This window comes from Budorcas taxicolor, chromosome 3 (genome assembly GCF_023091745.1).
Source record: "Budorcas taxicolor isolate Tak-1 chromosome 3, Takin1.1, whole genome shotgun sequence".
NCBI classification, from domain to species: Eukaryota; Metazoa; Chordata; class Mammalia; order Artiodactyla; family Bovidae; genus Budorcas; species Budorcas taxicolor.
This window is the reverse complement of record NC_068912.1, coordinates 2,560,492-2,572,955: the sequence shown is the minus strand read 5'-3', so window position 1 is coordinate 2,572,955 and position 12,464 is coordinate 2,560,492. Positions and strand designations below refer to the sequence as shown.

Below are 12,464 nucleotides of genomic sequence, written 5' to 3'. Positions count from 1 at the left end.
CTCCGGCCGGAGTGTGTATTGTCTGTCTCTTGTGTGTCTCGTGTTTTGTCTTTGTGTCATTTCGCTCACAACATTTGGCGCCCAACGTGGGGCTCGAGTGAAACCGAAAGGGTGAGTAACCCCGGGGTGATTTTAAATCCATAGCAGGGGAACTTTCGGGAAAATCATGGGGAATTCCTCACCCTAGCAGGGGAACTTTCAGAAAATCATGGGGAATTCCTCATCATCATTACGGACACAATACATGGAGATAGTCAAAGGACTTCTCCACTCCATAGGCGTTAAAGCCTCGACTCGTCGATTGAGTGAGCTCTTCCGCTTGGTGGAGCAATATTGTTATTAGTTTCAATATCAGACTAACTTACAGTTAAACTTGAAGGAATGGAAAATAATTCAAAAGGAATTGAGAAAGCAACCTCAGAAGGGTAATGTGATCCCTTTGAAGCTATGGACTTTGTGTAGTGCTATAACACAGGCTTTGACCTTGCTCTCTACTGATAATGAAACTAAATCTAATGCTTCAAGGAGGGGAGAAATAATTTATGAGGATGTGTCAGACGTTTGTGGGGCTTCTGCATCGCCTGAAGGCAAGGATACAAATGAGCCTCCTCCTGTAAATGGTGAAACATCTGATAGTTCGGAATCAGATTCGGAGGCTTCATTGGTTTTGTCAGAGGAGGGCAAAGAGATAAAAGAAATGACCCATCTATTCCAGGAATGGTGGAAATCCCGTAAGGAGGAGAAAAAAATCTACACCTTCTGCTCCTCTTTGTGCTTCTCTTTTCCCCACTGCAGTTAATCGGCCCGACGTGGGCAGGGAACATTGTCGGTTCTCCTTTCCTTTGTCTATGCTTCATGATGATGACTTGCCTGCTCCCCCTAGTGGTTTTATCGATCCTCCACAATTATTTCCCATCCAGAGACAGCAAAATGACAATGTGATAAATGTTCAATACACTCCTTTGGAATATAAATTTTTTAAAGATCTTAAAGCTGCAGTAGCGCAGTATGGTCCTCAATCTCCCTTTGTTTTGGCTATGCTGGAATCATTGGGAAAAGGCAAATTGATCCTTCCATTAGATTGGGAATCTATTGCCCAAGCTGTCTTGGAGGGTTCTCAATGGTTGCAACTTTGTAGCTGGTGGGAAGAAGATGCTAGAAAGCAGGCTCGGATTAATGAGGGACAGAATCCCCCTGGTCCTCTCGAGGACAAGCTAATGGGAGAGGGCCCTTATTGGGCTTTAAGAGAACAGGCTCAGTACTCTGATCAGGACTTACAACAAGTCTGCCAGGTCTTTTTACGAGCATGGCGCTGTGTGGTGCCTACTGGCCACGCCCAGCCCTCCTTTGTTAAAACAATGCAAGGCCCCAGTGAGCCATATACTGATTTTCTAGCAAGATTGAGGGTAGCTGTGGAACGGGCTGTAGGGAGGGATGAGATTTCAGAGATATTATTACAAACTTTGGCATTTGAAAATGCAAATCCTGAATGCAAGCGTATACTGGGACCTTTAAAGGGACAGGGTGCATGTATAGCTGAATATATCAGAGCCTGCTTGGGAGTAGGAGGAGCTGAGCATCAGGCTAATGTCTTTGCTACAGCCTTGGCCAAACCTATGAGACCACAAAAGGGAGGTAACTGCTTCCATTGTGGAAAACCTGGTCATATGAAAAGAGAGTGTCAGAAATTAAAAGCTGATCAAGGTGCAATTCCTAAAGACAGATCTCTTGCTGGGAAGAATAAGACTCCTCCTGGACTTTGCCGTTGGTGCGGGAAGGGGTTTCATTGGACTAATGAATGCAGATCTAAAACAGACAAAATGGGCAACCCGATACTGGGAAACTATCCTGCCGGCCTAAGTCCTTGGGGCCCAGGAACAATACCGGGGACTTCTCCTCCTTGCCCTCCTGCCATCCCACCTGCCCCAACCCTGTTCCCTCCCAGCAACCATTACGAGTCAATGCCCCATTGAAATGACCTCAGATGATGATTTTGGACTTATGGCCTGCTACTTCAGGGAGTGCTGCTGCTGATTTGCCACTAGCTGATAATATTCTTTTGTCACCAGGGGGAGGCATTTATAAATTAAAAACAAATGTATTTGGACCACTGCCTAAGGGCACTTTTGGCTTGATATTAGGCCGTAGCAGTGCAGCTTTGAGAGGTTTAACCAAATTCCTGGGGTAATAGACTCTGACTATGTTGGGGAAATTTTAATTATGGTCCCTACTTCTACCACGCTTTCATTGTTAGCTGGGGAATGTATTGCTCAAATACTTCTCCTACCTTATCACCCCTTTTTGGCTCTTCCTAATGAACGAACAGGAGGATTTGGAAGTACTGGGTGACATATATTTTGGGAAATGCTTATCAAAGATCCTCGCCTTGTTCTCTCCTTGATTATACAAGGAAACGACTTTGAGGGACTAGTAGACACAGGGGCGGATGTTTCAGTCATTTCTTCTCAACAATGGCCCCAAGATTGGGAAAAAGAAAAAAGCCCTTTAATGCTGATGGGATTGGGCTCCATTGCAGATGTCTGGAAGAGTACCCATCCCTTGCAATGTCAATTCCATAATGGAGGATCAGTGTTTGTTACCTTTTATATTGTAAATATACCTATTAATATATGGGGAAGAGATCTTCTCTCTCCTTTGGGGGCTTCTGTAACCATTCCATTGGAAAACAAGTAGCCACTGCTCAAATTCCTCGAGCACTCCCATTAAAACGGTTAACTGATACTCCAAAATGGGTTGAGCAGTGGCCATTACCACAAATGAAGCTCGAGGCGTTGGAGCAATTAGTACAAGAACAACTCCAACTTGGTCATACAGAGCCCTCTACCTCCCCCTGGAATTCTCCTGTTTTTGTTATAAAAAAGAAATCTGGAAAATGGAGAATGTTAACTGATTTACGAGAAGTTAATAAATGTATTGAACCTATGGGAGCATTACAATTGGGACTCCCCTCTCCAGCTCTTATTCCTCAGAATTGGTCCTTAATGGTGCTAGATCTTAAAGACTGTTTTTTTACCATCCCCCTACAATTGCAAGATAGAGATAAATTTGCTTTTACAGTTCCTGTTCTTAATCATGCTCAGCCTGTTAAGCATTATCAATGGACAGTCTTACCACAAGGAATGATAAATAGTCCTACCTTATGCCAAGAATTCGTAGCTCGCTCTTTACAATCCCTCCGTCGAGTATACCCCAATTATATTCTATATCATTATATGGATGATCTATTAGCAGCTCCTAGTATTGCTGAACGTGACGAATTCTTTTTAAAAGTACAGGAGGCTTTAAGACTATACAATTTGCAAATAGCCCCAGAAAAAATTCAAAAGGACTTTCCTATTTCATATTTAGGGACAATATTGAAACAACATAGAATAAGGCCCCAAAAGTGAAAATTAGAAGAGACCATCTCAAAACCTTTAATGATTTTCAAAAGTTATTGGGAGATATTAATTGGCTACGCCTGGTACTTGGGATTCCTACTTATCAATTACGACATTTGTTTTCTACTTTAGAAGGAGATACAGCTCTGGATAGCCCCCGGACCTTAACCCCATTGGCTTTACAGGAACTTCAATTTGTTGAGCAACGACTAAATGATGCCTCTTTGACTTACTTACATGCATCTCAACCTATTTCGTTTATAATATTTCATACCCCTTATTCTCCATCTGGTGTAATTGCTCAAGAAAAAGGATTAATAGAATGGGTTTTCTTACCTAACAGTTTTTCCAAAAAATTGACTACATATATGGATAAATTAGCTCACTTTTTATCTCAATACCATATAACTCATACTTTTGGTATTCCTTATAATAGTCAAGGGCAAGCTATCATTGAAAGAGCTAATCATACCTTGCGTGATTATCTTGAAAAAATAAAAGAGGAGAAACAAGAGAGATTTATGAAACCTAAAGACATTCTAAATAAAACCTTACTTACCCTAAATTTTTTGAATATTTGGAGCAAGGGAAATCTATCAGCAGCAGAGTTGCATTTTCAAGGGAAAGAAGAGGATAAGAAGATCTTGAATACGCCTATTTGGTATAAAGATAAAGAGAAAGGTTGGATCCCAGCATCATTAATATATTTGGGATTAGGGTATGCTTTCATTTCTGTTAATAATTACAGGTTTTGGACCCCAGCAAGATTGATCAAAATCAACAATGGCTGATCCCTTTGTTCAAAAATTCAAAGAGCTTACTATGCAGAGAAGCTTTACTTTCCATACAAGGGAAGCAACACCTCCTACTTGGGGTCAAATGAAGAGGTTGACCCAGGAAGCAGAGAAGATGTTAATGAAGGCGGGGCAACCTCTGAATCCTACCAATCTTTTGCTTGCCATGATGGCAGTGGTGACATGTCAGGTAATCGGTGTATCGGCAAGTAATCATACATATTGGGCATATATACCTAACCCCCCATTAGTAACAGCAGTTTCCTGGGGGGAACCAGAAGTGCAGGTATGTACTAATGAGACTGCCTTCTTTCCCCAGCCAGCTTGCAGGGGAATAGAACAACTATCTCATCATAAACAACAATATAATATTAGTAATTTGACCATTGCCGTGGAAGGTATTCCTTTGTGTATAGGAGGACACCCCTTTTGTCTGTCCACCAAGGAACATTCTCATCATTCTTATAATACATGGGGGGTAAAGTATAATAATTACCATTTTGCTACTTTTACTGTGCTTGTTTCCACCAGGGGATTTAACACCTCGACAGAACCGATAGACATTCATAATGGAAAATACATGTCGCTATGTCCTGTTAACTTATTTGCTCCTTCTCTAGAATCTTTGGAGTGGGAACGTTGCCGAGGTCATCGACCCTTTAAAGTCATGAATTATTCTGGGGCCATCATTGTAGATTGGAGTCCAGATCATGGGCAATTCTTAGAAAAATGGTCAAATAAATCTCTTCGGTGGCATCGTGCAAATAGCACTTTGATGGGTAATGGTAATGAAACAGTTAAATGGCAGCAATTTGCACTTGTCCCTCCTCAATTACAATTGCAAGGGTATCCGCATATTCAAGGAGATATTTGGAAACTATGGGCAGTTTCTGGTAATCTCACTATCTGGTCAGGAAACTATACTTTGGACAGTGGTGACTCTTCGGGTCCATTCCATGTTAATTTACATGTTAATAAACCTTATTCCACAATGGCATGTGTAAAATATCCTTTTGCATTGTTATATGGGAATTGGACCTGGAATGATACTGTGGGGTCTGTGTCATGTGACTATTGTAATCTAACTCAATGTGTAAATCAGTCTTGGTGGGAAGAATTTGAAAGACGAGACTATAACTCCAATTTCTCGTTAGTAATTGTTAAGGCTCAGACAGAGGTATGGTTACCTATAAATCTGAATCGGCCGTGGTCAGATTCTTTTGCTGTTTCTCATCTAGTAACCGCTGTACAGACTTTGCTACACCGATCTCGAGGTATGCTCAGTGTGGTCATTGCTTCGATTCTAGCAGTCGCGTCAGTAACTGCAACAGCGGTGGTAGCAGGTCTTGCGTTACACCAAGGAATTCAAACAGCTGATTTTATTCAGGACTGGCATAAAGACTCTCATTTGTTATGTCAACAACAGTGAGATTTGGATGCACAACTTGCTACCAACGTGCTCAATCTTCAACACACCGTTTCCTGGCTTGGAGATCAATTGGCTGTTTCATCTACACGAAGTGTGTTAAAATGTGATTGGAATTCTTCTCTGTTTTGTATAACACCTGTATCGTTTAACATGAGTGAAGGATGGGATAAAGTAAAACGATCCTTGACTGGGCATCAAAATCTCACTACAGAGATCATGGACCTGGAACGACAAATTTTGTCTACTTTTAGCAGGACTTTACCTGACATTACGGGGTCTGATTTGCTGAAAAGTCTTCAAGAGGGAATGAATAACTTAAATCCATTAGGGCATGTATCCTCACTAATTGGGACTACCTTTGGGAACACTGTGTTTATATTACTTTTATGTTGTGTTGCTTTTCTAGTCTTCGGCGGTGGCGGAAAGGGAAACAACTAAAGTGCGAAGCAGAGAAGATACAGACCATGCTACAGTTTATAAAAGCAAATAAAAAAGGGGGAGATGAAGGGTTAATAGGGTAGCAGAGATGTGCCTGCAAACGGGTCTCTCTGCTCGGGCTGAACGTCCTTGCAAACGAGGCGTTCTGCCAAAGAGTCTGGACACAGCCTTGAGTTTAATGGTCCCTTGAAAACGAGGGAGCATTCCCTTCTTGTGATAAGAAGGAGAAGAGGGCTTTGGACAGACTCTGCAGCAGACAGGGATTTCACTCCCCTTTGCTGTACGATAACATGTATGCACCTGCGCTGTACTGAAAAGGCTTATTCATGCAGTCTGGAATTCTGCCTAGGGGGCTTTTATAATCATAAACCGCAATTAGTTTTGCACAGTTCTGTTCCTCCGACCGGAGTGTGTATTGGCTGTCTCTTGTGTGTCTCGTGTTTTGTCTCTGTGTCATTTCGCTCGCAACAAGTTTCAGCTTCAACATCAGTCCTTCCAATGAACACCCAGGACTGATCTCCTTTAGGATGGACTGGTTGGATCTGCTTGCAGTACAAGGGACTCTCAAGAGTCTTCTTCAACACCACAGTTCAAAAGCATCAATTCTTCTGCATTCAGCTTTCTTTATAGTCCAACTCTCACATCCATACATGACCACTGGAAAAACCATAGCTTTGACTAGACAGACCTTTGTTGGCAAAGTAATGTCTCTGCCTTTTAATATGCTGTTTAGGTTGGTCATAGCATTTCTTCCAAGCAGCAAGCATCTTTTAATTTCATGGCTGCAGTCATGATCTGCAGTGATTTTGGAGCCCGAGAAAATAAAGTCTGTCACTGTTACCATTGTTTCCCCATTTATTTGCTATGAAATGATGGGAGCAGATCCCATGATCTTAGTTTTTTGAATGTTGAGTTTTAAGCCAGACTTTTCACTCTCCTCTTTCACTTTCATCAAGAGGCTGCTTAGTTCTTTGCTTTCTGCCATAAGGGTGGTGTCATCTGCATATCTGAGGTTATTGATATTTCTCCCAGCAATCCTGATTGCAGCTTGTGTTTCATCCAGCCTGGCATTTTGCATGATGTACTCTGCATAGAAGTTAAATAAGCAGAATGACAATACACAGCCTTGATGTACCCCTTTCCCAATTTGGAACCAGCCCATTGTTCCATGTCTGGTTCTAACTGCTGCTTCTTGACCTGCATACATGTTTCTCATGAGGCAGGTCAGGTGGTCTGGTATTCCCATCTCTTCAACAATTTTTCACCGTTTGTTGCGATCCACACAGTCAAAGCCTTCATGTACTCAATAAAGTAGAAGTATATGTTTTTCTGGAACTCTCTTGCTTTTTCTATGATCCAATGGATGTTGGCAATTTGCTCTTTGGTTCCTCTGCCTTTTGTAAAACCAGCCTGTACATCTTTTCTGTTCACATACTGTTGAAGCCTGGCTTGGAGAATTTTGAGCATTACTTTGCTAGCATTTGAGATGACTGCAATTGTGTGGTAGTTTGAATAATTGTTGGCATTGTCTTTCTTTGGGATTGGAATCAAAACTGACTTCTTCCAGTCCTGTGACCACTGCTGAGTTTTCCAAATTTGCTGGTACATTGAGTGCAGTACTTTCACAGCATCATCTTTTAAGATATGAAATAGTTCCACTGGAATTTCATCATCTCCACTAGCTTTGTTTGTAGTGACACTTCCTATGTCCCACTTGACTTCACATTCCAGGATGTCTGGCTCTAGGTGAGTGATCACATAATCATGATTATCTGGGTCATGAAGATCTTTTTGGTATAGTTCTTCTGTGTATTCTTGCCACTTCTTCTTAGAATCTTCTGCTTCTGTTAGGTCCATACCATTTCTGTCCTTTATTGTGCTCATTTTGCATAAAATATTCCCTTGGTCTCTCTAATTTTTTTGATGCGATCTCTATTCTTTCCCATTCTATTGTTTTTCTCTATTTCTTTGCATTGATCACTGAAGGCTTTCTGATCTCTCCTTGTTATTCTTTGGAACTCTGCATTCAAATGGGTATATGTTTCCTTTTTTCCTTAGCCTTTAGCTTCTCTTCTTTCCTCAGCTATTCGTAGGGCCTCCTCAGACAACCATTTTGTCTTTTTGCATTTCTTTTACTTGGGGATGGTCTTGATTACTTCCTCCTGTATAATGTCACAAACCTCCATTCATAGTCCTTCAGGCACTCTGTCTATCAGATCTAATTCCTTGAATCTATTTCTCACTTCCATTATATAATTGTAAGGGATTTGATTTAGGTCATACATGAATGGTCTAATAGTTTTCCCTACTTTCTTCAATTTAAGTCTGAATTTGGCAATAAGGAGTTCATGATCTGAGCCACAGTCAGCTCCTGGTCTTGTTTTTGCTGACTGTATAGAGCTTCTCCATCTTTGGCTGCAAAGAATATAATCAGTCTGGTTTTGGTATTGACCATCTGGTGATGTCCATGTGTAGAATCTTCTCTTAGGTTATTGGAAGAGGTTATTTGCTATGACCAGTGCGTTCTCTTGGTCTTTTCCCTGCTTCATTCTGTATTCCAAGGCCAAATTTGCCTGTTACTCCAGGTATCTCTTGACTTCCTGCTTTTTCATTTCAGCCCCTTATGATGAAAAGGACATATTTTTTGGCATGTTAGTCCTAGGAGGTCTTGTAGGTCTTCATAAAACCGTTTGGCTTCAGCTTCTTCAGTGTTAGTGGTTGGGGCATGGACTTGGATTACTGTGATATTGAATGGTTTGCCTTGGAAATGAACAGAGATCATTCTGTCATTTTTGAAACTCCACCCAAATACTGCATTTCATACTCTTTTGTTGACTATGAGGGTTCTCTATTTCTCCTAAGGGATTCTTGCCCACAGTAGTAGATATAATGGTCATCTGAATTAAATTCACATATTTCCTCCATTTTAGTTCACTGGTTCCTAAAATGTTCACTCTTGCCATCTCCTCTTTGACCACTTCCAATTTACCTTGATTCATGTACCTAACATTCCATGTTCCTATGCAATATTGTTCTTTACAGCATCAGACTATTTCCATCACCACTCACATCCACAACTGGGCGTTGTTTTCACTTTGGCTCTGTCTCTTCCTTCTTTCTGGAGTTATTTTTCTACTCTTCTCCAGTACCATATTGGGCACCTACTGACCTGTAGAGTTCATCTTTCAATGTCATATCTTTTGGCCTTTTCATACTGTTCATGGCATTCTCAAGGCAAGAATACTGAAGTGGTTTGCCATTCCCTTCTCCGGTGGACCACATTTTGTCAGAAGTCTCCATCATGACCTGTCTGTCTTGGGTGGCCCTACATGGCATGGCTCATGGTTTTGTTGAGTTAGATAAGGCTGTGGTCCATGTGATCAGTTTGACTCATTTCCTGTGACTGTCATTTTCATTCTGTCTGTCCTCTGAGGGATAAAGATAAGAAGCTTATGGAAACTTCCTGATGGGAGAGACTGACTGTGGGGAAATCTGGGTCTTGTTCTGATGGAAAGGGGCATGCTCAGTAAATCCTTAATCCAATTTTCTGTTGATGGACTGGGCTGTGTTTCCTCCCTGTTGTTTGACCTAAGACAAAACTATAGTGGAGGTAATGAAGATCATGGCGACCTCCTTCAAAAGGTCTTGTGCATGGACTGTTGTATTCAGTGCCCCTGACCCTGCAACAGGCCACTATCCACCCATACCTCCACCAGAATCTTGGACCTTCCTGGGCAAGTCTGGGTCGGTCTCTTGTGGGGTAGGGTCCTTTCTCCTGGGTCCTGGTGCGCACAAGGTTTTGTTTGTGCCCTCCAAGAGTCTATTTCCCCATCCTGTGTAAGTTCTGTAATCAAATCCCACTGGCTTCCAAAATCAAATGGCTTGGGGGTTCTCAGCCCCTTGGTCAGATCCCCAGGTTGGGAAATCTGTTGTGGATCCTAGAATTTTCTTAACAGTGCAATAATTTATTTGGTATAATTGTTCTGCACTTTCTGGGTCATCTGCTCAGCAACTCTATGGCAGGGTTACTGGCGACCTCCTCCAAGAGGGCTTATGCCACATGCTGTGTGACCCAGGTATGCTGCACCCAGAGCCCCTGCCCCTGTGGCAGGCCACTGCTGACCCATACCTCTGCAGGAGACACTCAAACACTCAACGGCAGGTCTGGCTCAGTCTCTCTGGGCTCACAAGATTTTGTTTGAGCCCTCCAAGCATCTCTGGCGAGTATGGGATTTGATTCAAAATGTAATTACGCCCCTCCTACCATCTTGCTGGGGCTTCTTCTTTGCCCATGGACATGGAGTGTCTTTTTTTGGTGGGATCCAACATTCTCCTGTGGATGGTTGTTCAGCAGTGAGTTATAATTTTGGAGTTTTCACAGGAGAAGATGAGTGCATGTCCTTCTACTCTGTCATCTTGTGAGTCACAGTGGTCCCATCGAGGGCTCAGAATAAGCCCTTGGAGGTGGAACAGCTATCTTTAGTTCCAGCACACAGCTGACTAGGTAGGGGCAGAAGCCTTTTAAGGCCATTCATGTATGACTTAAATCAAATCCCTTATGATTATACAGTAGAAGTAACAAATAGAGTCAAGGGATTAGATCTGATAGACAGAGTGCCTGAAGAAATGTGGAGGAAGGTTAGTAACACTGTACAAGAAGTGGTGACCAAAAACATCCCCCAAGAAAAAGAAATGCAAAAAGGCAAATTGGCTGTCTGAGGAGGCCTTACAAATAGCTGAGAAAAGAGGAGAAATGAAAGGCAAAGGAGAAAGGGAAAGATATACCCATCTGAATGCAGAGTCCCAAAGAATAGCAAGGAGCGATAAGAAAGCCTTCCTCAGTGATAGATTCAAAGAAATAGAAAGCAATAGAATGGGAAAAACTAGAGATCTCTTCAAGAAAATTAGAGATACCAAGGGAGCATTTCATGCAAAGATGGGTACTCATGCAAAGATGGGTACATGGAAAGATGGGGACAGAAAGAGTATGAACCTAACAGAAGCAAAAGAGATTAAGAATAGGTGGCAAGAATACACAGAAGAACTACACAAAAAAAGCTGTTAATGACTCAGACAACCACAATGGTGTGATTACTGACCTTGAGCCAGACATCCTGGAGTGTGAAGTCAAGTGGGCCTTAGGAAGCATTACTATGAACAAAGCTAGTGGAGGTGATGGAACTCCAGCTGAGCCATTTCAAATCCTAAAAGATGATGCTGTGAAAGTACTGCACTAAATACACCAGCAAATTTGGAAAACTCAGCAGTGTCCACAGGACTGGAAAAGGTCAGTTTTAATTCCAATCCCAAAGAAGGGCAATGATAAAGAATGTTTAAACTACCACACAATTATATCCATTTCACATGCTCAAAATCCTTCAAGCTAGGGTTCAACAGTACATTAACTGAGAACTTACAGATGTACAAGCTGGATTTAGAAAAGGCAGAGAACCAGAGATCAAATTGCCAACATCCGTTGGATCGTAGAAAAAGCAAGGGAATTCCAGAAAAACATCTATTTATTCTTCATTGACTATGCTAAAGCCTTTGACTGTGTGGATTACAACAATCTGAGGAAAATTCTTAAAGAGATGGGAATGCCAGACCACCTGACCTGCCTCCTGAGAAATCTGTATGCAGATCAAGAAGTAACAGTTAGAACTGGACACGGAACAACGAACTGGTTCCAAATCAGGAAAGGAGTACATCAAAACTGTATATTGTCAGCCTGCTTATTTAACTTATATGCAGAGTACATCTTGCAAAATGCTGGAATCAAGATTGCTGGGAGAAATATCAATAACCTCAGATATGAAGATGACACCACTCTAATGGCAGAAAGCAAAGAAGAACTAAAGAGCCTCTTGATTAACGTGAAAGAGGAGAGTGAAAAGTCTGGCTTTAAAACTCAACATTCAGAAAACTAAGATCAGGGTATCCGGTCCCATCACTTCATGGCAAATAGGTGGGGTAAAAATGGAAACAGTGACAGATTTTATTTCTTGGGCTCCAAAATCGCTGCAGACGGTGACTGCAGCTGTGAAATTAAGACGCTTGCTCCTTGGAAGAAAAGCTTTGACCAACCAAGACACCATATTGAAAAGCAGAGACATCACTTTGCTGACAAAGATTCGTCTAGTCAAAGCTATGGTTTTTCCAGTAGTCATGTATGGATGTGAGAGTAGGACCATAAAGAAGGTAGAGCGCCAAAGAATTTATGCTTTCAAACTGTGGTGTTGTAGAAGACTCTTGAGGGTCCCTTGGACAGCAGGGTGATCAAACCAGTCAGTCCTAAAGGAAATCAACCCTTTATAATCAATTGGAAGTACTGAAGCTGAAGCGCCAATGCTTTGGCCACCTGATGAGAATAGAGAAAGGACCCTAATGCTGGGAAAGATTGAA

At 41.8% G+C, this 12,464-nt stretch overlaps 1 protein-coding gene across 1 annotated transcript in view; it reads left to right on the top strand.

Annotated features, from left to right (window-relative positions):
- Positions 1–6,114, top strand: part of LOC128044780 (flavin-containing monooxygenase 5-like) — a 179,620-nt gene extending 173,506 nt beyond the window's left edge. Inside the window, exons 9-11 of the mRNA XM_052637201.1 lie at positions 526–731; positions 1,081–1,319; positions 6,031–6,114. Of these exons, the coding sequence (XP_052493161.1) occupies positions 526–731; positions 1,081–1,319; positions 6,031–6,114 (529 nt within the window). The remainder of the gene's footprint in view (positions 1–525; positions 732–1,080; positions 1,320–6,030) is intronic.
- The last annotated feature ends 6,350 nt before the right edge of the window (positions 6,115–12,464 follow it).